This window comes from Podarcis raffonei, chromosome 16, assembly GCF_027172205.1.
Source record: "Podarcis raffonei isolate rPodRaf1 chromosome 16, rPodRaf1.pri, whole genome shotgun sequence".
Classification (NCBI taxonomy): domain Eukaryota; kingdom Metazoa; phylum Chordata; class Lepidosauria; order Squamata; family Lacertidae; genus Podarcis; species Podarcis raffonei.
In genome coordinates this window covers 11,876,427-11,901,081 of record NC_070617.1, presented here as the reverse complement: position 1 = coordinate 11,901,081, position 24,655 = coordinate 11,876,427, and the positions used below count along the sequence as shown (strand labels likewise).

Below are 24,655 nucleotides of genomic sequence, written 5' to 3'. Positions count from 1 at the left end.
CCTTGTGGACACTATTGCTGTCTGTTGTGGATAAGTGGAAGATTTATCTTCCCACCTCCCTAAACATGGTGAGTGGGAGGGAACCTTTAAACTGGTTGTGGAGTGCGGGCAACACTGGCTGGCGCACCTGAGCATAATTGGACTCTGCATGTGTGAGCTGATACATGGGGGTTCAATCCTGCTTCCTGCAGGGTTCAGGCATGCCAACCTAGGCAACTCAATGGGGCAGCAGAACTGAGCAGGATTGAACTCCCTCCACACCAGCTGATACATGGGGCGCTTTCAGACCTGCTTTCTGCAGCTGCACCTCTACCTGCCCAACACCTGACACTGCATGACTTCAGGAGTGTGGCTTTGGGAAAATAGCCTTGTGTGCCAGTGGGGGAGGTCTCCTTGTTTTAAATCTTTGGCAAAACAGCCTGTGCTTCCAATGAAAGCAAAAACTGCCAGGAACAGTCCTGGGCCCGCAGGTCACTGGCTGCTTTTTCCTCTTCCCGCTTGGACTTAAGTAGAGAGAGTGGAGCTCTCTGCTTTTGGAAGACACCCCTCACCCCTCACTGCTTTTGGAAGACACCCCTCACTCAACACACACGGTAATGGCATCCAGGAGGCACAGTTTGCCAATGGTGGCTGGTAGGGCGGAAGGCAGGGAGCCTGCCACTAGGTGGAGCCAGAGCCAACGACAAGCAGAACCAACTAATGCTAGTTTTGTCCTCATTTTCCCTGCTGAGTTCCACAAGGGGCAATGCTGAGACTAAGGAGGAAGCTGGCAAAAAGGGCCACCCTGAAGACTGGTTGTAAAAAGTTAGGAAGGAGTTCACTCGAATGAAGCAACCTCCACTGCAATCCACACCTGAATCAAACAGAGGGAAAGCCCCTGTAAAGTGATGTGTTGTTGTTTAGTCGTTTAGTCGTGTCCGACTCTTCGTGACCCCATGGACCAGAGCACGCCAGGCACTCCTGTCTTCCACTGCCTCCCGCAGTTTTGTCAGACTCATGCTGGTAGCTTCGAGAACACTGTCCAACCATCTCATCCTCTGTCGTTCCCTTCTCCTTGTGCCCTCCATCTTTCCCAGCATCAGGGTCTTTTCCAGGGAGTCTTCTCTTCTCATGAGGTGGCCAAAGTATTGGAGCCTCAGCTTCAGGATCTGTCCTTCCAGTGAGCACTCAGGGCTGATTTCCTTCAGAATGGATCGGTTTGATCTTCTTGCAGTCCATGGGACTCTCAAGAGTCTCCTCCAGCACCATAATTCAAAAGCATCAATGTCTGGGCTGCTTAAACTCTTGCTTCTGATTGAAGGCCTCTGTAGGGATTGAAACTCCACCCCTAATGTGCAGGAGGCGGGGTTTGGGAGCTCATGAATGAAGCCTGTTGAAGCAGGAGGGGGAGTTTAGTAGCCCTAATTCTTTACACAAGAGACAGTTGAGGGCCTCTTTTTTATTTTTCTGAGCGGAGGTTTAATGCCCCTCTGCTGATTCCCCTCTCTCTGTCTGTGTTTTTTTAAAAGAACATTTGATGCCTGCCTTGATCTTCCTCATTCTTGCACGCTCCTAGAAGGGAGGAGAAAGGCAGATTGCATGAGAATGTTAAGCAGGGCAAGCTGGAAAAATCAGGATTAAATTTGTAGAATGGCGGGGAAGGCTGAGGTCTGGCCCAGCGGGAAAATGAAAATTGCCCGACTCTGTGCTCTTAATTCCCCCACCCTGAGACCAGTTTGAACTCCTTTCCCTAGAGAAGGTGGTGGTTAGAGTTTAGTGGAAGCCCTGAGATTTGGCTGCTGCTTTTTGAAACTAGGGGGTCTTTGCCATGCCCTCCAGCCTTGGGCGTAGGCTGACCTGCTCCTGCCCAGCCGGCTGCACAGGAAAGTATCCTGGCAGCTACTCTGCATGACGCCGCTGTAAGCCCTGGCTGGCTTTTTAATCCCACCAATCTGTCCTTGGGAGGCCAGAGAGAGACCTGGTTGGGGGCAGAAACGGAAGCCTTTCATGAGCCGGGCCCGGACAGGAGCACCTCTAGAGAGTACCATGAGCTGGCCGGGCGAGGAATGGAAGGTGGGGCTGCCGTCCCGGGCCTTGCGGGCCATCGCCGAGGTGGAGCAGCGGCTGGAGCGCCTGCAGAAGGAGCGGCAGCAGAAACAGGTGCAGCTGGACACTCTGGAGGCCATGATGCACAAACAGAGGCAGAAGGTAATTGCAGGGGCCGCGGGGCAGGGAGCTCGTACCTGGCAAGGGTCTCCCATCCTCTGGGCGCATCCTCCATGCAAGGGGTTTCTGTGGTTCTGGTTTGGGGCTCCATCTGTTATAATAACAGTAATGCAGACCCTCCAAGTGTCCCTATTCTCCAGGGACAATCCCGGATTTACAGAAGCCGTCCCGGTTTCTGATTTGATCCCAGAATGTCCCGCTTTCCCTTAGGATGTCCCAATTCTCATTGGAGAAATGTTGGATGGTGTGCAGTTATGCGACCCCCGAGCCAAGGAGATAAGTAACTATACAACCTTTAAAAGACATCTGAAGGCTGAAGTATAGGGAAGTTTTTTAACGTTCAATGTTTTATTATGTTTTTATATATGTTGGAAGCTGCCCCCCAGAGGGGCTGAGGCAACCCATTCAGATGAGTGAGGTATAAATAATAAAATTATTATTATTATGGAACAGGACATCTCGATTTTCACCAGAAAATTTTGGAAGGTATTTATACTCTCCAAATTTATTTCTTGTTACCCCACCTGTCTGACTGGATTGCCCCAGCCACCCTGGGTGGCTTCCAACAGAGTGTAAAAGAACACAACAAAACATCAGACATTAAAAACTTCCAGAAACAGTGGTACCTTGGTTTAAGAACAGCTTAGTTTATGAACAACTTGGATTAAGAACGCTGCAAACCCGGACGTAGGCGTTTTGGTTTGTGAACTTTGCCTTGGAAGCAGAACATGTTCCGCTTCCTGTTGAGTGTGTTCCATTTGTAAACTGAGGCCCCCGCTGCTATGGGAAAGCACGCTTTGGTTTAAGAACGCTTTGGTTTAAGAACGGACTTCCGGAACAGATTAAGTTCGTAAACCAAGGTACCACTGTACAGGGCTGCCTTCAAATGTCTTCAGAAAGTCGTGTACAGTGGTACCTCGGATTAAGTACTTAATTCGTTCCGGAGGTCTGTTCTTAACCTGAAACTGTTCTTAACCTGAAGCACCACTTTAGCTAATGGGGCCTCCTGCTGCCGCTGCAGCACAATTTCTGTTCTCATTCTGAAGCAAAGTTCTTAACCTGAAGCACTATTTCTGGGTTAGCGGAGTCTGTAACCTGAAGCATATGTAACCTGAAGCGTATGTAACCTGAGGTACCACTGTAGTTGTTTATTTCCTTGACACCTGATGGGAGGGTCTTCCACAGGGGAGGTGCCACTACTGAGAAGGCCCTCTGCCTGGTTCCCTGTAACTCCCCTTCTTGCAATGAGGGAACTGCCAGAAGGCCCTTAGAGCTGGACCTCAGTGTCTGGGCTGAACAATGGGGGTGGAGATGCTCCTTCAGGTATACAGGACCGAGGCCATTTAGGGCTTTAAAGGTCAGCACCTGCACTTTGCATTAATCCAGCGGTGGGGAACCTTAGACCTGTGGGCCAAATGTGGCCCTCAGGCATCTTTCTCTGGCTTTCAGGAATCAGGCTGTATGATATACTCAGCTCCACCCCCTCATTGGTCCTCCTTTTTTTTCTCCTGGCTGGCATGTGACCTTGAAGACCGACAATGCCTCTCACTTGTGTGGCTGGAAGATAGAGGAAAATGTGTGTGTGTGTGTAAGGTAGCAGGGGTTTTTGTGTCCCTCGATCTGGGGAAAAAATATTCCCTATCCCTGAAAACTTTCTAATGTATGCAGTTTATTTGTTCGAGCACCTGGGTCATGGAACTTATACAGTGCTTTTTGGGTGTGCTTCAGAGCTAGCCACGTAAACGGCGTTTCCGTGTGCGGCTCTGGCTCGCCAGAGCAGCGATGTCACGCTGGCCACGTGACCCGGAAGTGTCTGCGGACAGCGCTGGCCCCCGGCCTCTTGAGTGAGATGGGCGCACAACCCTAGAGTCTGTCAAGACTGGCCCGTACGGGCAGGGGTACCTTTACCTTTACAGAGCTATCCTTAAAACAACCCTGTAAGGTAGAACATCATTATTCCCCTCCCTGTTCACTGCAGACACGCTGCATAGAGTTCCTAGCCCAGGGGACCATGTGTCCTACTTTAAAGAGGATGGTCCTCTGTTCCGTTTAAAGACGAAAGCCCTAAGAACAAAAAGCACTTGGGAGGTTACCTACCGATAGTCAGCAACTGAGCAAGCCACCTTCAAGACTGCTGGGGTGCTGAGGCTAAGAAATAATTTGCTTCTAATCTCCTGTGAGCTGATATTTGAACCAACTGCGAAACTTCTACCATTAACCCAGCCTTTGCCAACTTGGTGCCTTCCAGAAGTTGTTGGACTACAACTCCCATCAGCCCCAGCCAGAACTGATGGGAGCTGTACTCCAACAACCTGTGGAGGGCACCAGTTGCCGACAGCTGCATTAATCAATATGCCGTCTTGGCTCTTATTCTGCATAGTGCCTTATGTATTGCTGTTCCCATATGTTCAATTTATGGTGCATGTACTATCTCAGAGTCCTTGCACGTACCCTGCAAGGTAGGCCAGTGTGGTTATTGCCCCATAGCTCAGGGGTAGAGGATTAAGCCCAGGCCAATTGCAGGTCCATGGCTGACTGGAGATTTGCAGTTGGCAAAAAAAGGAGGGTATGAATCTTTTAAGTTTTTGAAATTTATCAAAAAGCAAGCTTCTAGCTCTCGTGATACTGGAGAAAAACTCAGGAATATGTCTATAATCTGTGTGCTTTCTTGGCAAATAAAAAACCAGACTGCAAGCTGGGAAGAAGCACTGGAAGTGCAATAAACCAGGGGAAACAATGCAGTATCTATATATGGGTCATGAAACTTGATTTTTTTAGTGTGGAGTGTTCAGAATGTACCCAGCGGAATCACATTTTGGAGCAAGGAATATCACTACAGCATATAGGCAGGATGTGCAGCAGGAGTGGTCCGAGGTCCACATTCCCTTCTGGCCAACCTTCTGAGGGCCGCATGCTAATTGTGGGTGGGGCCCTAGACAAAAGTGGGTGGAGCATGTTAACTTGTGGGTGAACATATCAGACGACACAGCGATTCTTCAAACAGCTCTTCTTTATTCAGATGCCAGAACAGAACTGAACTGAAGGGCTCAGTCAGCCTGCATATATAGAGCTCCAGAACAACGTAACTGTTGCAACTTTCTAAAACTATCCAATCACTGAACGTCACTTTCGATCCTTCATTTGAATAACTATCTACAGTATCCCCCTGCTGGCGCAGGGTGAGAATTTCAGTACATAACAGAGCAAGGAATGCAAATATTACATACAACCCTACGCACCTTTCTGCGCTCCATCCAGAGAAGCAAGAGGCATGATCAGAGTTCAAGGGCACATTCCAGGCAGGCAAAAATGAGCTCTGTGTGTGTGCAAAGGATGGGTATGTGGCCCAGAAAGATTCCTGAGGGCCAGATAGAGAGCCCTGAAGGGCCACATGTATAACCAACATTGGTTTGCATCCAACAGAGTTTTCACTGAACTGAAATTGGGTGACGCATTTTCATTCATTTTGACAGGTCTCCTCTGAGCAGGGCTGGATTGGAGCTGTGATTCCTCCATAGCCGGGGGCTAGACTAGATGTCCCTTGGGTCCCTTCCAGCTCTACAATTCTATGATTCCGTGGACACAAACCACACTGCGTTCTTTTGGTTTTGTTTCAATGCGGCTCATCTCTCGCTGTTCTTCGCAGCACGAAGACGAACGGGCCTCGTGGGCCCTTCTCTCTCAGGAGAACCGGAGTCTGGCCGAGGCCTGCGAGCAAGTGGAGCGTGGCCGTCAGCGGTTGGCGCAGGAGCTGCAAGCCAAAGAAGCCCAGCTGAGCTGCCTGGAGGCTCAGCTCGCTCAGGCGACCCGACGCCAAACGGAACTGGAAGAAGAGCTGCGTAGGTACAGTGCAGGAAACGTAGCTGGGATTCATGGGGTCGGTGGGATTGGCGTCACAAGGACAGAGAAGAAAGCAGCAGTCTGTGCCCCACAGGTTTGCAGGCTTCTCAGGTGGAAGCAGAATTCAGTAGCCAGGGGCAGGGATCCTAGGAACAACTTTTAAAATGGCAAAACAAGTTTCTAGACCTGAAGGCCGTGAAGGAAGGGGGGCAGCGCTATGCTTGATGAAAGGACAGGGCTTCAGTGTCCTAGATGGCCATTTGCTCTGCCTGGTGCTTACAGGAATAGGAGAAATTATAGCACGCCCAGCAGATATATGCAGATTAGTTTGATTTCCATAAATCTGTGCAGGTAGCAAAATCTCTGAGCTTCCTTTGGTAATAAAAGCTGGCATTTGGAGCATGCAAAACGCTCTGTCTACATTCGCTCAGTAAGGCTTACAATACCCCTGTAAGGTAGGACAATATTAACTTCTTGTGTTATGGTTCAGGGTGGGTGGGGATTAAAATGGAAAACATGCAGCCCAAGCACCCTGTTCTCAACAGTGGCCAGCTTAGACACCTCCAGGAAGCTGGACCTGAGCACAACAGCAAACTTCCGCACTTGTGATTCCCGGCAACTGGGAATCGGAGGTATACGTCTCCTAACAGCGGCATAGCCATTATGGCTAGTACCCAGTGATAGCAATGGGTTTGTCTAATCCTCTTTTAAAACCCTCCAAGCTGGTGCCTACCACAAAACCTCCATTCATTCATTTATTCATTCATTCATTCATACCCCACCCATCTGATTCAGTTGCCCTAGCCACTCCAGGTGACTTCTTTGTCAAGGACAAAACATAAAGCCTGATGGAGAGTTTATACCTTCCAACATTTCTCCGATGAAAATAGTGATGTCCTATTCAATAATAATAATAATAATAATAATAATAATAATAATAATAAATGTTACTATTTATACCCCACCCATCTGACTGGATTGCCCCAGCCACTCTGAGTGGCTTTCAACATATATAAAAACACAATTAAACATTAAAAAACTTCCCTATCCAGGGCTGCCTTCAGATGGCTTGGGGGTCAGATAACTCTGTAACCTCCAACATTTCTCTGATGAAAATAGGGACATCCTGAAGAAAAGCAGGACATTCTGGGATCAAACCGGGATGGCTTTTGTAAATCTGGGACTGTCCCTGAAAATAGGGATACAGTACTTGGAGGGTCTGCGTTTTTGAGGGGATGCTTTGCCAAATTCCAACGTATTTTGGGGTCATATAATGCTCCTAAACAAAATACATTAGGTCAACAGATTCAAACTTCTTAAATTCTATTTTCCTGGATCAGTTCTTTATTCGGAACACCCCATGAAACATTTTAAAAAATCACCTAGTACATTCCATTGGCTGGAGTAAAAAGTCCCCCAGGTACAGGATCTCGCTGCAGACTGGTACACACAGGTACACTGCCTATGACTGTGGAGGATCTCCTTTCTCCTGTTTCCTTCCCTCTGCCTCCCCCCAGGTGCCAAATCGAACTGGACAAGCTGCAGTCGCAGTCCCACTTGGCCCTCCTTCCCCCCCGCTGGGGTTCCTCCATGACGTGGGCCGAAGGTAAGAAACTGGAAGACGAGGAAAGGGCACAGGGTCCTCTTAGGCCAAGCCAGCGAGCAAGAGGCGCCTCTTCCTACGTCCGGGGATTAGAGGCTTTGCCAGATGGAGGTGGAATTAGCGGCTGAAGAGTCACGGGAAAGAGTCAAGGCAGCGTCTGTGACTTCGTGGCGGGGGGGTGAGGGAAAAGGAGGGGTTGTCAGTTGAGGGATTTAGATTTATTTAGGGCATTTGTACCCCCCCCCTTCATCCAAAAAGGCTCCCACAAGGGCCATCCCTGCCCACAGGCTTACAATCTGAAAACAAGACAAAACACGACACACAAGGGAAAAGGGACACGGAGGGAGGAGGAAAATCAAAACTCTGGTGGCTTGGAGATGGGGCGGTAGACCACAGCAGAGTGGTTTTGCTCGTGTCTATATACCGTGTTTTTTGCTCTATAAGACTCACTTTTTCCCTCCTAAAAAGTGAGGGGAAATGTGTGTGTGTCTTATGGAGTGAATGCAGGCTGCGCAGCTATCCCAGAAGCCAGAACAGCAAGAGGGATCGCTGCTTTCACTGTGCAGCAATCCCTCTTGCTGTTCTGGCTTCTGGGATTCAGAATATTTTTTTTCTTGTTTTTCTCCTCCAAAAACTAGGTGCGTCTTATGGTCTGGTGCGTCTTATAGAGCGAAAAATACGGTAACCTACTACCACAGGTAGGCTTTATTCAATCTGCAGGCCCAAATTGGTTCCCCGGGCAACCAGTTCTCTCTGTTCTCTAGGTGGCATCGAGGCCAAAGCAGAGCTTAGCAGGACCCTTGCAGCCGGAGCAAGTGTGAGTATTGCTTTAATGTGGCTTTGGAACAGCTGGTGCCCTCCAGGCTTTAGGACTCCAGATCCCATTAGCCTGCGCTGGTTGAATCCAATGGGACTTGTAGTCTAGGACACCTGAAAGGCATCAGATTGGCAGAGTCTCCTTTTAAAGCTGGTCTTGGACCATGAGACTTTCTCTTACTCCTTTCCCACTTTCCAGCAGATTCAGGACAGCAGTCCTGCCGTCGGAGGTCCCTGCGGGAAGGAGAGCCCCACCGCCTCCTGGCAGCAAGAAGCGGCTTGTCCCAGTGCCCCACCCGGGAGCCCCATCCCCACAGAGAATGGCGAAGGGGCCCAGGCGATGGCATCGGAACTGGCATCCATGGGAGAGAGGCTTGAGAAAGAAAATCAAGGTATCGGAACGTGTTTGGTAGGTTTTTTAAAACCATGCGGCCCTCAGAATTCCGCCCGGCCCTCAGAACTCTCCCCGGACCACAATTCTCCCTGGCCTTGCTGGGAATGTGTGAGGCTTACCATGCAAACGCAGCATTTGCATCATTGCTCCACCCACTTTAGACTCTGGTCCCGCCCACCACCCGGCCCTCGGAAGGGAATGTGGCCCTCGGGGTGGAAATGGTTCCCCACCGCTGCCTGAGCGGCTTTTCCTTTCCCCTCCTCTGCCATTCAGAGTTGAGATTCGCTCTTGGCAAAGCAGAAACACGGATGCAAGAAAAGGAAAGGGAACTGTGGAATTTGCAGGGGCAGCTGGAGCTGATCCGAGCTGAGCTGGCTCAGTGGAAGAAGCAGCGAGGCGGCCAGACGGAGGTGAGTAGGCATGAGACTCTAAATTTCAGGATCACGGGTTCCAGCCCCACGTTGGGCAAAAGCTTTCTGCACTGCAGGGGGTTGGACTAGATGACCATCAGGGTCCCTTCCAACTTAAGGATGACTTCAGGCTGAGCACACAGCTCTAGTGCCAGCCTTTGTCTATGCCATGGTGGCCTGCTTGACCGAACCTCTGGTGTTGAGGCTGGTGTTGAGGGGTCTATGCTACTGTCGCCTGGTTGACCAAACCTCTGGGTCTTGCAGAACCAGGCTGGCAGCAAACTCATACATTTTGGTGAGACCCTGGTGGGCCATATTGTGGAACAAACTGGTAGGCCAAATTTGCCACATCCACACAGAGAGGGCAGCAGTGGGAGAAAGGGCAGGAGGTGGGTGATTGCAGCCTATAAGTATCTAAAAGTAAAGGGACCCCTGACCATTAGATCCAGTCGTGACCGACTCTGGGGTTGCGGCGCTCATCTCGCTTTATTGGCCGAGGGAGCCGGTGTACAGCTTCTGGGTCATGTGGCCAGCATGACGAAGCCACTTCTGGAGAGCCAGAGCAGCGCACAGAAATGCTGTTTACCTTCCCACTGGAGCGGTACCTATTTATCTACTTGCACCTTGACGTGCTTTCGAACTGCTAGGTTGGCAGGAGCAGGGACCGAGCAATGGGAGCTCACACCATCACAGGGATTCGAACCGCTGACCTTCTGATCGGCAAGTCCTAGGCTCTGTGGTTTAACCCACAGGGCCACCCGCATCCCTCATAAGTATCTAATCCCAACCAAATTTATGCACACACCTGCATGGCTCCTTTTAAGAAATACAGTGGTACCTCGGGTTACATATGCTTCAGGTTACAGACTCTGCTAACCCAGAAATAGGACCTCAGGTTAAGAACTTTGCTTCAGGATGAGAACAGAAATCGTGCTCCGGCGGCACAGCGGCAGCAGGAGGCCCCATTAGCTAAAGTGGTGCTTCAGGTTAAGAACAGTTTCAGGTTAAGAACGGACCTCCGGAACGAATTAAGTACTTAACCCGAGGTACCACTGTACTATTATTAGGCAGAGCTCTTTGTGGGAGGGGTACATAAAGACATTAAAGCTGCATGGTTCCAAAAGTGATAAGGCATCTTCTTGTCCTCTCCGAGGGGCGCTGTTAATTTCGCTTTTTAACTGTGCAGGGGGCATGTGCCTCACTGTAATGGCCTCATTTGTCTCCACAAGCAACCCTGTGAGGAGGGCTATTAATATTCCAAATAGAGGAAGAGTGATTGCAATCCTTGCTCTAGCAGCCGCATCCGAGAGCTGGGGATCTGGGCTGATTTGAATCCAGGCCTTGCCCTCCCTAGTTCGACTCTTCAGTTCCTAAACAGCTCCTGTGCCCCTACCTGCCTGTCCTGTGACAGTTAGGAGTCCAGGCTTTGTGATGGCCTGGGACTCGGAACCAAAGGAGTCTCAGTCCGCCCCAGATCCTTTGCCTCAGGCGGCATCTGGACCAAGTCTGGGGTCTGGTTCTGAAGAGCCCCAGTCTGCACAGGTTCCCCTGGAACAAACACCAGCTGGGCCGAGTCAGGGGCCTGAGCCTGTCCTGGCTCCAGATGTGGGGATTACCTTGTTGCCTTCAGCTGGGCCATCACTTACAGCTGCTCCACTACCATTTGGGTCAGGAGAGGCTGAGGCGGCCTCTGGGTCTAGTAACCCACTGACATCTCCCGAGCTGCAGAGAGTAAGGTCTGAGAGAAGGAGAGACCTGAGTACTCGCAGGAGGAGTGCTTGACTTCGGGCAAGACAGGGAGGTGAGTCACCGGGGGATCAGGACCAGCCGTTACCCCGACAAAGATAAAAGGCTGTTGGACCCCGCCCCAGGTTGCGGGAGCAACATTGCTGCTTGCTAGAACCTGCCTGACCTAGCCTGGTTTCCTGCCTTGTGTCCTGTCTTGGCCCTGTCGGACTGACTCCTCACAGACTCCTTGGATGCGGGACCGGACCTGGACCGCGTTGCTTGGGTTAACCCCTGGGCCCAGCACAGGCTTCCAGCTTGGTGGAGGGGCTTTTAGCTCTACCACCTGCTTTTCAGCAAGAGGCTTGCCTGCAAAGTGTTAGCTCTACCCCCAACCGCCGCAGACAGGGTGCATCTATTGCCCCTCGCTGGGGTAGCACGGGAGAACAGTAATTATGAATTTGCAAAAGGAAAGGATGGAAATGATCCCCAAACCACCCCACTCTCTTTTAAATGAGGCTTCCCCTGCCTTGTAAAAAGATAAACAAACCCACATCATGAAGTTCTGGTCCATCAGGGCAATGGGGAACTGCCCCACCAACCTCGGCCTGCCCTCAAGAAGCCCCCACCTGCCTGCCTTCTTTCTTACAGCCAGTCCAGGTGGTGGCCCTGCCTGCCAGAGTCCACCTCCTTAGTCTCAGCATTGCCCCTTGTAGAACTCAGCAGGAAGGTGGATGGGGGACCAAACTAGCTTTAGTTGGCTCTGCCTGCCATTGGCTCTGGCGCCACCTACTGGTGGGCTCCCTGCCTTCTGCCCTACCGGTTCAAATGTGCACCAGCTACTGTTGGTGAGAGAGAGAAAGGGGATCCACAACCACCCCCTAAATCCTGGCCTCAGCTCTGCGCAAAACCATGACGAAGCAACTTTGCTGGTTGGGTATTCCCCCCCCTTCCTCATGCACTGCCTGACATGTTTTACGAGGCCCCGTGTCCTTGTTGGTTGGCCGGGCGCAATTATTAGCACCATTAATTATCGCCTGTGTTTCTTCACAGGAAATGCTACTGAAGGTAGTAGCCAATGTTTCCCATCACCCACCCTCCCAGCCGGCCCCCAATCTGCCGGTGGAAGTTTTACAAGGCTGCGGCTCATCAGCCGAGTGCCTTTTTACAAGCTCTTCTCGGGAACAGGTCAAGGGAGTCTTGGCAGCGCTGGAGGTTGCAGGGGGCGGGGGACGACAACAGGCACTTTTATGCAAGATACTGACTGCAGAGCGGTCCGATCCAGCCTCTCCGTTGGCTGCAACACCAGGGGAACCAGCAGGGCTTCACAATTCCTGCCTCTTTGGCTGGCTAGGGAGTGTGGGACCTCCAGGCCTCCCTATGCGGTCCTCAGGGTTTTCCCCAGCCCAGGCCCCCTCCCAGAGGGACACCCCTCACCAGCCTTGCTCCTCACTTTCCTCAAAATGGTCCTGTGCTGTGCCCTTGAATTGTGATAATTCTTCAACTGCCTAGCAACAGGGTGGATAGATAGATAGATGTGTAGATTTGGGGCCTAGACACCTCTGCCTTTCCCCTCACAGCTGTAGCGTAGCCCACAATAACAGATAGGGTGCTCTTCCCTCTTAATAACATAAGAGTCTGGCTGCTGGATCAGGCCAACGGCCTGTTTATTTCAGCATCCTTCTCTTCCAAAGGCCACTGGGCTATTGCTCAGGTAAGGACGTTTCAAGTGGCGGCGCAACGGTTGACATTTATTGCCTCCCTCTAATGGATTGGAGTTCCTTTCTTTTTCTTCTGTTCCAGAGCAGCTCCCTGGAAAGCAGAGGGAGGCGGCCGTCAGTGGATGTGGGAGACCTGCGCCAAAGCAGGCACCAGCAAAAGGTGGGCTAATCTTCCTAACATATTGTTGCACGCCCCCCCACCCCAATCTCTGAGCGTTTCAGGAGTTTCAGGCACTTATCAGGGATTCATGTTTACTTTTGGAAATGAGGCACAGTGGAGACTGTTGTGTCCTTATGATATATGGTTTATTTCCATATATATACAATCCGAGCCTACAGTGGAGGGTTTTACAGCATTTACACTCCAATAGGGTCTTGCTTCTCTCATAGCTGCAGCCTTGGATTCAAGCAGAAATCAATCACAGCTCTCAAACTCACTCCGGCTTGCTGCTTTACTTCCAGGTGACATCACTGCGACTAAACTCTATTTCTGGCTTCCTCCTTCTTCTAACTAACCATGAATTTGCTGTCTTGCGCGGAGTCACTTTCCTTTGTTTTCCTTAATGGCCCATCTCCCAGGCTATTGCCTCAACACTAGGGGTGCCATATTTCAAAAAGTAAAGACCAGGACACCCTGAAAGTTGTTGAGCACTTTTACAAAAACAAAAAACAAAAACAAAAAAAACAAACCCACGATTTTTCTTTTGACTTGTCTAAGATCCAGCACCACATTTTGGAAATTCCCCCTCGACGTCAATTCTGCCTTTGAAAATCCAGATGTATGGCAGCCCTACTCAACACAGGCAGCTAACCTGGCTTATGTTTTAACGCTTGCTGGATCCAGGGGTTAGAAAGGTATTGCACGGAGCCTTTTCCTTCCTCCTCCAAACTCCTAACAATATAATATAATACAGTACATAATGTAAACCATACGCATGTGCTATGGGCTGCTTTCAAACAGGGAGCTCAGGCAGAACTGCAGTACAAAGAATCCATGGGTGCAAAAGGAGCACTGGGACTCAGCCGCGATTGATGATGACGCCATCACTGAAATGTCACTAAGTTAATGGAAACTTGTAGCAGGATACTGCTCTGCCTCTACAGCTGGAGCCAGCAGTGGTTCTGAATACCAGTTGCTGGAAACCACGAGAAGGGAGAGTTCTCTTGTGCTCAAATCCTGCTTGCTGGTTTCCCATAGGCATCTGACGGGCCACTGTGTGACCAGGATGCTGTTCTAGATGGGCTCCTGGATAAGTTATGACTCGGCGGTTTCACACTCTTGTCTCTCTTTTTAAGTTCCTGGCCGTGGCTGTCTAAGGTCCTCTGGCTGAGAGAATTCTCTTTAAGACTTCTTTAAACTGTGATTGAAGCAGGAACCTTCTGCATGCAAAGCAGGTGTTCTGCTACTGAACTGCCGCTTCTCCATGTTTTTGAATTTTTAAAAAATGTACGGGCCACTTCTCATTTACATGCATTCAAGGCACAGGCAACCGCGCATGGGCACATCGCTGCAAACCTGGAAGTGGCACAGAAAGGGGCAAGAGTGGCCCTAAAAGAGTGCGGAAATGGCAGAAATGGTGCAATCCCAGGAGCCTTTGCAAGTGCAATCCCAGAAGCCTTTGCACCGACCATTGAGGCCATTGAGAGTTGGAGTTAGGTAAAGAGAATGGGGTTAATGTCAGACCTGCAGACACTTGTGCTTCCTTATAGAGAATCATGAATAGCTGAAGCCTTAAAAAGGTAAAGGGACCCCTGACCATTATGTCCAGTCATGGCCGACTCTGGGGTCGCGGCGCTCATCTCCCTTTTTTGGCTGAGGGAGCCAGCGTACAGCTTTCAGGTCATGTGGCCAGCATGACTAAGCCGCTTCTGACGAACCAGAGCAGCACACGGAAACGCCGTTTACCTTCCCGCCGGAGCGGTACCTATTTATCTACTTGCACTTTGACGTGCTTTCAAACTGCTAGGTTGGCAGGAGCAGGGACAAAGCAACGGGAGCTCACCCCGTCACAGGGATTCGAACCGCCAACCTTCTGATCAGCAAGCCCTAGGCTCTGTGGTTTAACCCACAGCGCCACCCGCTTAGCAATGTATTAAATGGTTCAGTGATTTGACAGTGTCCGCACTAAATTTTTTCCTTAAATAATAATAATAATAATAATAATAATAATAATAATTTTTATACCCCGCCCTCCCCAGCCAAGGCCGGGCTCAGAGCGGCTTACAAGCAATAATAAAAACAAGTTGAATGATTACAACTTAAAATTAGCTTCAACGCAGGAGGAGAAGGAAAGAAAAAAAGAAAGGGAGGGAATCAAATTGGCTCCAAGCCAAAGGCCAGGCGGAACAACTCTGTCTCACAGGCCCTGCGGAAAGAAATCAGATCCTGCAGGGCCCTGGTCTCATGAGGCAGAGCGTTCCACCAGGAAGAGTTGAAAAGGCCCTGGCTCTGGTTGAAGCCAATCTAACTTCCTTAGGGCCCGGGACCACTAGGGTGTTACATGTATCTGATGTAAGCATGGAACAACACTCTGCAGGTTTTATTGGAATGGCATTTTACCATAAAATTAATAAAGTACTCTTTGAGTTGTTTTAACTCAGCTCTCCTGCCACGATATTTGCAACGAAGGAAAAGGCCACGACCAGAAAAAAATGGGAAGACCAGAATAATAACCTCCAAGAAAACAACAACCCAGACTCCTTTCTTTTGCCAACTCTCTCTTTTGCAGTCGGGGTACTGAGGCAGCTGTTGGACTGACATGGGTGGGGAAACTGGCATTCTGCCTTGTGCCCCTGACCTCTCTGCTCTTAACACCCACTTTCAAAACAGGGCCTGCTTGGGACAGAAAAGATGCCCTCTAGTGGCAGCCGTCGTAGCATAAGCTCCTCCCGCTTGGAGCAGCCGGCTGAGAAACGGGGAGCTCACACCAAATTGAAAGGTGAGACTCTGCACATGTTTTTGTGTGTGTTTGTGTTAGATGGCAGTGATATAAAGAGCAGTCTGCATTTGTTTTTGTCTTTGCAAGAACCACGAGCCTTCAGTCCTTGTTATATTTATCCCTGGTCATGGTTCTATAGAAATGTGTTTGCATATTGTAATTATATTTTGTATGTTATGTATAGTATTTAATATATTGCATACCTTTATGGTGTGTGTGTGTGTGTGTGTGTGTGTGTGTGTGTGTAATACTAATTATATTTTGTATGATATGTAGCTTTCATGTAGGTGTATGGGTTTTATCCAGTGTCCTACTCAGAGTAGACTGTTGAAATTAATAGATATGGCTAATTTAGGCCCATTCATTTAAATAGAGTTTACTACAAGCAGAACTTATTTGGATTCCACCCTATTTTGCTTACTGTATTATGGCATTTTTCAGTTGTAGGGTAATCCCTTGCTACCAAGGGAACAAGTTTGCAGGTTAATAAACCAAGAAGATTTTTATTTTTCTTTAAAACTCTGTTACCTGTGCTTTTCTTTCATGTGTTCATTCCTGGTTATAGTGATACTCCAGTTTTTTCTCCTAAGAGCTCAAGAGTTCATGGTTCTTCTCACTCCCCATTTCATCTTCACAACAACTCTGTGAGTTAGGCTAGACTGAGAGACTGTGACAGCCAACGCCCCCCCAAGATGACCCAGTGAGCTTTCATTACTGGGTGGGGGGATTTGAACCCTGGTCCTAGTCCAGCACCCTAACCACTGCACCACACTCCTGCTCCAGATTTTATGTACTAGTTCTAAAGGAGCAGTAGCCCTTTAACTAGGGCTGTAACCTCAATCCTAAATTTGGATGATTTAAGGCTACTTAGTTAATGGATGACAAACCAGTGAACTGGTTCCCCCACTAACTGTGTTTGAACTCCTCCTGAGTGGGGAGGAACAGAAATATTTTTTTCTTTTGATGGATAGTGTCAGAGGTGAGTGCCGTGTCTGTGTGGCTATTTATAAGTGTAATACCTAGTAATAAAAAATATGTAATTGAAATGTGCATTCATATTCAGAAGTTTGGATTTGAAATTCCAGGAACTCTAATTAAATCAATTTTTTCAGGTGTAAAGAATTGGAGAATGGAGGATTTTTTAAATTATATGTTTCTTTAAAAGAAATATATGAGACTGGATTCAATGAATGCGTCCCAGTAGTGAAAGCTTGCACAAGGGCTTCCGCTAGTGCCGTGGGGCTCTCCCCCATTGGCTCCCTCCTCTGCCCCCCATGTCCCCCAAGTCTTTGGGGGTTTGGGAGACCCCCCCAAATGGTGTGGGGGGGGGAGGAGAGGGCAGATCCTTTCACCAGGCAAGCCGAAATGCTTTTGCTGACAGAGTGATCTCCTTAGCACTACGTTGAATTCCTCCCCAACCCATAATATATATATTTTTTATACAAGGGAGCATTGCAAGCAAGATTTATACACAGAATGGTGGAACGTAATATTTTTGCCTCCAGATCCCAACTCCTGATTTAGGCACACCTGAATCAGATTCTGCTACATATGACCGTTACCTCAGAGTAGACCCACTGAAATTTTGCTTGCTGCTTTTTCTCTCCACACACCCACCAGCACTAGCAACCTGCCGTGTGCAGTTCAATTTTTGTTTTAATTGGGGCTTCTTTCAAAGCACATTTGAAGCACGCAGCTTCCCCCCCAACCCTGGGAACTGTAGTTTGTTATGGGTGCTGGGAACCACAGCTCCATACAGGGGCAAACTACGATTCCCATGATGCTTTGGAAGTGTGCACTTAAAATGTAAGACCTGAATAATCACCACAGTGCAAATTGTGATTTTATATCTTTTAACTACAACATATCACTGTTCTCAGGCCTTCTCTTCTCTGCCATCTCTTTCCTCAGGCTTTCCCTCACCGAGCTCCCGGGCCCAGAGTACAGAGCGGGGCCGGGAGGAACTACAGGCCCTCAGAACCGAGGTTTTGACGTTGCGGCGGCGCCTGGATGCCTCGGAGAGCCAACGCAAAACCCTCCTTGAGGCTTGCTGGCAGCAAGAGAAAAGCCGGGCCTGGGCCCAGGAGAGGCAGTTGGGCCCAATGGTGGGAGCGGCGGCCTGGCAAAAGACAAAGGGCTCCCCAGAGATCCATGGGGGTTGCCAGGCCCCCAGGAGCAAAGGGCAGGCTTCAGTGATGGCGGCTGGTGGGGAAGTCTCTGTGGCAGAAGAGGTTGTGGCAGAAGAGGTTGAGGAGGATGGAGGGGCGGTTGAACCCGAGGCTGCGGCAGAGCCGGGGAAGGAGCTGACCTCGGACGTAGAGACGTCTGAAACAGGAGAAGATGCGCCAGCCACACGGCAGGCCCACGGGGAAACTGAGGCAGAGGGCCAAGGAGGCAGTACCCCTGACCCGGAGGTGAACATGGAAGGTTTGCAGGAGGACCTCCTGGACTTGGCCTCCGGCAAGGCCCAAGCCGAAGCCCAAGCCATCTTGGCCCAGGAAAAACTCCAGGTCCTGCAGGCCACGCTGGGGAGGCAGACGGAGCGGTTGGCGCGAGCCATGGAGACCCAGAGCCACCACGTGGAGGAGCTGCTGGCGGACGCCGAGGAGAAGGAGCAGTTGATGAGGAGCCTCCGCCAGGAGCTGGAGGAGACCAAGAAAGCCTTGGAAATGGCCAACGCCGAGGGCCAGAGGCTGCGGGCTCTGCTGGGGCAGAGGGAGGCGGAGGGGCACCATGCAGAAAGCCCCTCAAACACCTTGGAGGTGCGCGGAGGCAGCGAGACCTTGGAGGTCCCTCTGGTGTCGGCCCAGCTGCAGGGAGACATGTTGGGCATTGCGGATGTTGGTCTAGCGGGACGTATGCCCGAAGAGAAGCCGGTGCAGCCGGGAGTCCAGGAACAAGTAAGTTTACTCTCCTCGAGGCGTGCTAGGAATCTTTTATGGATTTTAATTGTTGAAAGCATCTTTGTCCCACTCTTCCGCCAAAACAAAAGGCCCCTGGACCAGCTTACAAAGGTCATTGATGCTATCGGTCCCTGCCTGCGGTTTGCAATATAAAAGACACTGCACAAAAGGAAAAGGAATTCGGAGGGAGAAGGAAAAAAAGCCAGAGGCTTACACTATTTAAAGAAAGAGAGAGTGATGACATTTGGAATATAAATATATATATTGGGGGGGTAGGAAGGGAGTGCTAAGCACAAAATTCCTATTGCCCGGTGTCTGGACTGATCTCTTGTAAGCAGCCTTTTGAGATTAGGGCTCAGGCTATCCAACTTGTTGCACTGTTTTCCCCTAGGAAAAATAGCTCTTAGGCTCTCAGTCAGAGCAAGCTGCAATTCTGGTTTTCTCTGGATTGATGTTTGCTCCAATTTAGCACGAAAGCTTGGGTTTTCCCTGGGAAAGGATCGGGGCGAGAGGAAAACGGCTCTGACCCATGTCTAGAAAGTGCAAATCAAGCAGGGGGCAAGCGGAAGTGTGGGCGAGCTCTTAGCGGTGTCTGTTTTCATGGGTGACTCTCTGTCTGCAGCTGGAGGCCTCTCTTGCCGAGCTTCAGCAGGAAAACCTGGTCCTGCGCAAGGAGCTGGCTACCTGGGAGGCCTGGCACCAGAAAAGAGGAGAGGAGGACACCACTGGCCCCTTGGAACTGGCTGGCTCGGGAAACGGCAGAGAAGCAGCTGAGACTGCAGATGGTAAGGGGGGGGGTGGGCATAGAATATAGGGGGAGAGAATCCAAACTGGGGGAGGAAGAGAAGAGGAATACCTTGTTTCGTGCACTGGGAAATCATCTGCAGCATACATTTAAAGCACTATGATATCACTTTAAATAGCCATGGCTCCCCCCCCCAAAAAAATCCTGTTGTTAAGGGTGCTGAGAGACTATTCCCCTCAGAGCTCCGGTTCTCTGAGTATTTTCCAGGGAACTCTGGGAATCGTGGCTCTGTGGGGGGACTAGGGTTCTCAGCTCTCAGCACCCATAACAAACTACATTTCCCATGATTCCTTGGAGGAACATGGAGCCAAATATTTTCCTTTTTTTTTTTTTTTGAAATGGCAATGTTTTTCCTTTTAGCACAGGAAGGTCATGGGAGAAACCGGACATCTCTTCTTTTGTCATCGCACTGTCCTTAGGTTGCAAGCACACCTTACATTTAGAGCACACAGCTGCCCCAATAACCCCAGTTTGCTAAGGGTGCTGGGAACTGTAACTGCAAGGGGCAAACTACAACTCCCAAGATGGTTGGGTAGGGGGCTTTAAAAATCTGGTGTATATGTACCCTAATGCAAGGTCTCTGTGTCTTGCAGTTCCTGAAGCTTCCCAGAAGAGAGAGCCCTTGTCTCAGGGGAGCCGACGAAATGTCCAGACCCAAACTGAGGGATCAGAGTGTGGCCATCGGCGCAGGGAACGTGTCTCTGTGGCCTTTGATGACACTCAGTATGAACCCTACGGGCTGCCTGAGGTGGTCATGAAAGGTATGTGGGAAATTGGGGAGGGAAAGAGAAAAAGGAAGCACCACAAGGCCATCAGTGGTGCCATGAGGTGAGTTTAGAGTCTGGACTTAATGGGCTTACGGTGGAAACCCTTTTTTGATGGATATATATATAACTTTAAACAAGGTTAGCAGCAAGCCTGGCTACTCTCGGAGGGGCTCCCTTGTTTATCTGCTCAGTGAAGCTCTGGGCATCTGCCCCAAAGTCCTGTTCTGAGCTGCCACAGCTTGACATTGACCCTTTGAGGAGGGTTGGAGGAAGCTTTTTATAGCAGACTGGCCCAATTACACCACATTTAAAGCACTATGATGCCACTTTAAACAGCCATGGCTCCCCGCAAAGAATAATGGGAACTGTAGTTTGTTAAGAGTGCTGAGAACTTTTTAGGAGGCCTCTCTGTTCCCCTCACAGAGCCAGAATTTTGAGAGTTCCCAGTGAAGAGAGATGGATTGTTACACCACTCTGAGAATGGCAGCTTTGTGAGGGAAGTTAGTGGTCTCCTAATAGCTCTCAGCACCCTTAACAAGCAACGGCTCCCACAATTCTTTCTTAAACTGTTAAAACAGTATAAGTGCTTTAAATCAGAGGCGGATTTAAGGTAGCACTACTGGTTCCACTGCACTGGGAGCCGAGCCTAGCTGGCGCCACAACTATGACGTAATGAATTGAGCAGAACAAAAATGCAGCCAGAAATATGGTTAGAATGTATATAAAATGTTTGTTTAATGGGAAAGTACATCGAAGAGCATGGGATGGTACTATTTTAGGGGGAATGCAAACCTTTCAGGTGAAAGGAGATTCTTTTCAACTTGAAAGCATAGCAGAAAGGACACCCGCACCACTGTGTCCGCTTTAGAAATCTGGCCTCATTTCTCCCCTGCAGGTTTTGCTGACATCCCATCCGGTCCCTCTTGCCCATACGTTCTCCGCCGGGGCATTTTGGGAAGTGCCCCCGTTGCCCAGCTGGCCCCGCGAGCAGAACCAGAAGAGGATTCCCCTGAGGCAGAGGAAGGGACAGGCGTCTGAGAACTGCCTAGCAGGTGAGAGATCCTGGTGTCAGGTGCAGTTCTGAGCCGGGTGGGCAAGTCCTGTTTGCATTTTAATGCAATAATAAATTATATGCCTGACATATGGGGATTAGTGGCAGGAGAACACACACACACAATAAAAAGGATTTTGCAACCCCTAGTAGGATAAATATTGACCGTCTGTTACCATCTTCAAATATCTAAAGGGCTGTCACATGGAAGTTGGAGCAAGCTTGCTTTCTGCTGCTGCAGAGGAGAGGACCACAACCAGTTCTCCTTCACAGGAGGTTTCCAAACAGCGTTCAGGTGGCCACCTGTCAGCGTTTCTCTAGCTGTGATTCCCGCACTAGGTGTCCCTTCCAACCCTACACAGTATTATGATTGTCTGAGGACCTTGCTGTCCTGTCTACATTTGAGCATATGCCATATTTCAATTTCATGTGGATGCCTATTTGGATGTTTGGAGGGCTTACACATTAAATTACCTGCTTAATTTAAAATGCACAAACTGATGGCTCCTTTGTCTGTAATGTCAGTTGATGATGGGGGTCTCCCCTGCTGTTAGACCCATTAAGCATTCTGTTCAAGTGAAAACAGAGTGGGGTGGAAGGGAAAGAAACGATAGCTCAGTGGTTGAGCATGCCAGGCACATCCAATTTAAAAGGGTCTTAGGTAGCAATTGATGGAGAAGACAAAACCCTGGAGATAAAACTGCCAATCTGAGCAGACAGTCCCAAGTCTTCTCCCTCACTGCATACTGGCAATGCAACTTCCTCCCTCTTTTAGTATGAGATGTGTAACATTTCCCTCCCCCTTCCTCCCTACCCCCCCCATTGTCTCAGCACAGGTTATCATTCTCTCCGTATTGTACCTGGCCTTTTCCACCTGCGCCAATATTTCTGCACCAGCCACCAAAAGATGTGTGTCTCTGTGGGAAACCCCTGCTGTGGCTTCCTTGGTTCCTGATCTGAAAGGAGATGGGCTGATGATCTCTGCCACTGTGCACTAGAGTCTCCTTTTCGCATCCCTGGCTGCCACGCTCCGTCAGTTTCTGAAAAGATGATGTTCCTTACAGGCATTCTAAGCCGAGGGGGGGAAAGTATTTTCAGTCTTTTCATCCTCCCCCCGCCCCCACCCTCCCTCTCCTGCATCCTTCTGATACCCAGAGGACTTTTTGGAAATGAGGAAGAGTATTTGGGGAGCATCCACTGGAAGAGACTAGCAGAAAAGGCGCAATCATCCCTCCTGGATTTATACCACCCCTCGCCCATCATTGGAGGAGACCATCTTTCCACAGTGGCCATTCCTATTTAACAGCCAATCACAGACTCCATAGCTCCGAGTGAGTAACCAGTAGCAAAGAGGATGGAACACATGGCTGCAGTTGGTTTCCTGCCCTCCACATTTATTTATTTTTCACCTGGGAGAGCAGGGGCTGTTGCTGCTTTCCAATCAGCAATAAACAGGACAGTCCAGAGACCCCCACCTTGCCAGGAGAATCGTGCTGTTTAAAAGTGGGGTTTTTTATTTTGTTATTGGAGCAATGCAAATGATGGAAGATGTGGCAAAATCAACACGGAGCAGCACAGCTGTCTGCAACCAGTTTGTCAGATAACCGCATGTGATGGGCTGTGTGGATGCTGGCAAGCCAGGAGCGTTTGCCACTTGAGACGGCCAAGATGGTGTTTGCCCCCAAAACCAAGTGCAAAAAAAGGGTAAGGATTCTGAAGCTACTCAATAGGCAAAAAACAAAGCCATCCCAAGCAGAATCACCATTTGTTGTTGTTTAGTCGTTTAGTCGTGTCCGACTCTTCGTGACCCCATGGACCAGAGCACGCCAGGCACTCCTGTCTTCCACTGCCTCCCGCAGTTTTGTCAGACTCATGCTGGTAGCTTCGAGAACACTGTCCAACCATCTCGTCCTCTGATGTCCCCTTCTCCTTGTGCCCTCCATCTTTCCCAACACCAGGGTCTTTTCCAGGGAGTCTTCTCTTCTCATGAGGTGGCCAAAGTATTGGAGCCTCAGCTTCACGATCTGTCCTTCCAGTGAGCACTCAGGGCTGATTTCCTTAAGAATGGAGAGGTTTAATCTTCTTGCAATCCATGGGACTCTCAAGAGTCTCCTCCAACACCATAATTCAAAAGCATCAATTTTTTGGCGACCAGCCTTCTTTATGGTCCAGCTCTCACTTCCCTACATCACTACTGGGAAAACCATAGCTTTAACTATACGGACCTTTGTTGGCAAGGTGATGTCTCTGCTTTTTAAGATGCTGTCTAGGTTTGTCATTGCTTTTCTCCCAAGAAGCAGGCGTCTTTTAATTTCGTGACTGCTGTCACCATCTGCAGTGATCACGAAGCCCAAGAAAGTAAAATCTCTCACTGCCTCCATTTCTTCCCCTTCTATTTGCCAGGAGGTGATGGGCCCAGTGGCCATTATCTTCATTTTTTTGATGTTGAGTTTCAGACTATATTTTGCGCTCTGTCACCCTCATTAAAAGGTTGTTTAATTCCTCCTCACTTTCTGCCATCAAGGTTGTGAATCACTATACTGTATAGAATCACTATACTGTACATAAATATTACACACAAACACAGGTTTCAGAAGGGGAGATATTTATATGTTTGTGGGAGGGGTGAGAATCTACAGCTTTTTTATTAATAACAAGATGATAATAATTACTGGATTTCTTACCCACCCTTGTCCATAAGGTCCCAGGATAACAAGATTAAAATTACCGTATTTTTCGCCCTATAGGACGCACTTTTTCCCCTCCAAAAATGAAGGGGAAATGTGTGTGCGTCCTATGGGGCGAATGCAGGCTTTCGCTGAAGGCTGGAGAGCGAGGGGGGTCGGTGCGCACCAGGCTTCAGGAAGCTATCCGCAAGCCGTCTCGCTCTCAAGGCTTCAGGAAGCTATCCGCAAGCCGTCTCGCTCTCAAGGCTTCAGGAAGCTATCCGCAAGCCGTGGGAGAGCTGCACAACTTCGCACAGCTCTCCCACAGCTTGCGGAGAGTTGCCTACACCCCGAAGCCTGGGGCGCGCTGAACTCAGCACGCCCCAGGCTTCGGGCTTCGCACAATTCTCCGCTAGCCGTGGGAGAGCTGCGCGAAGTTGCACAGCTCTCCCACGGCTTGCAGATAGCAGCCTGTTCTGGGAGCTGGGGTCGGGGGAAGCTCGGGCTTCCCCCGCCCCAGCCCCGCACCTGGGGGGGGGGATAATTTTTTTTCTTTATTTCCCCCCAAAAAAACTAGGTGCGCCCTATGGGGCGAAAAATACGGTAGTTAAAATAATTTGCAGTGGCAGGGAAAGGGCGGATCCAAAACATGGAGTTGTATCCAGAGCTAGCCCAACTCAGGAGTAGACTTGCTGAAATTAATGGCCAGGGTAAAGAGGTGTATCTTCAGCATATGATGGAAGCTCTACGCTGAAGGTGCTGCCACAGAGAATGCTGGCTGCTCTGTTGCTCTGCCCACCAGCGGTATCC

The 24,655-nt window shown here is 49.7% G+C and overlaps 1 protein-coding gene across 4 annotated transcripts; it reads left to right on the top strand.

Annotated features, from left to right (window-relative positions):
- Window positions 1-563: 563 nt before the first annotated feature.
- Window positions 564-24,014, top strand: LOC128403299 (centromere protein F-like). 4 transcript variants are annotated; one of them, XM_053367969.1, is made up of 13 exons: window positions 564-2,187; window positions 5,852-6,048; window positions 7,563-7,651; window positions 8,413-8,465; window positions 8,667-8,856; window positions 9,132-9,268; window positions 12,797-12,874; window positions 15,545-15,653; window positions 17,565-18,553; window positions 19,179-19,341; window positions 19,955-20,122; window positions 21,024-21,180; window positions 22,016-24,014. In XM_053367969.1, exons 1-12 carry the CDS (start codon window positions 1,987-1,989, stop codon window positions 21,164-21,166), a joined length of 2,517 nt encoding a protein of 838 aa, XP_053223944.1. In that variant the 5' UTR covers window positions 564-1,986; the 3' UTR covers window positions 21,167-21,180; window positions 22,016-24,014. The 4 variants fall into 4 exon arrangements, with proteins under 4 accessions (XP_053223944.1, XP_053223942.1, XP_053223943.1 ...); XM_053367967.1 differs by having other exon boundaries at window positions 8,664-8,856; XM_053367968.1 differs by having other exon boundaries at window positions 8,664-8,856; window positions 22,011-24,014.
- The last annotated feature ends 641 nt before the right edge of the window (window positions 24,015-24,655 follow it).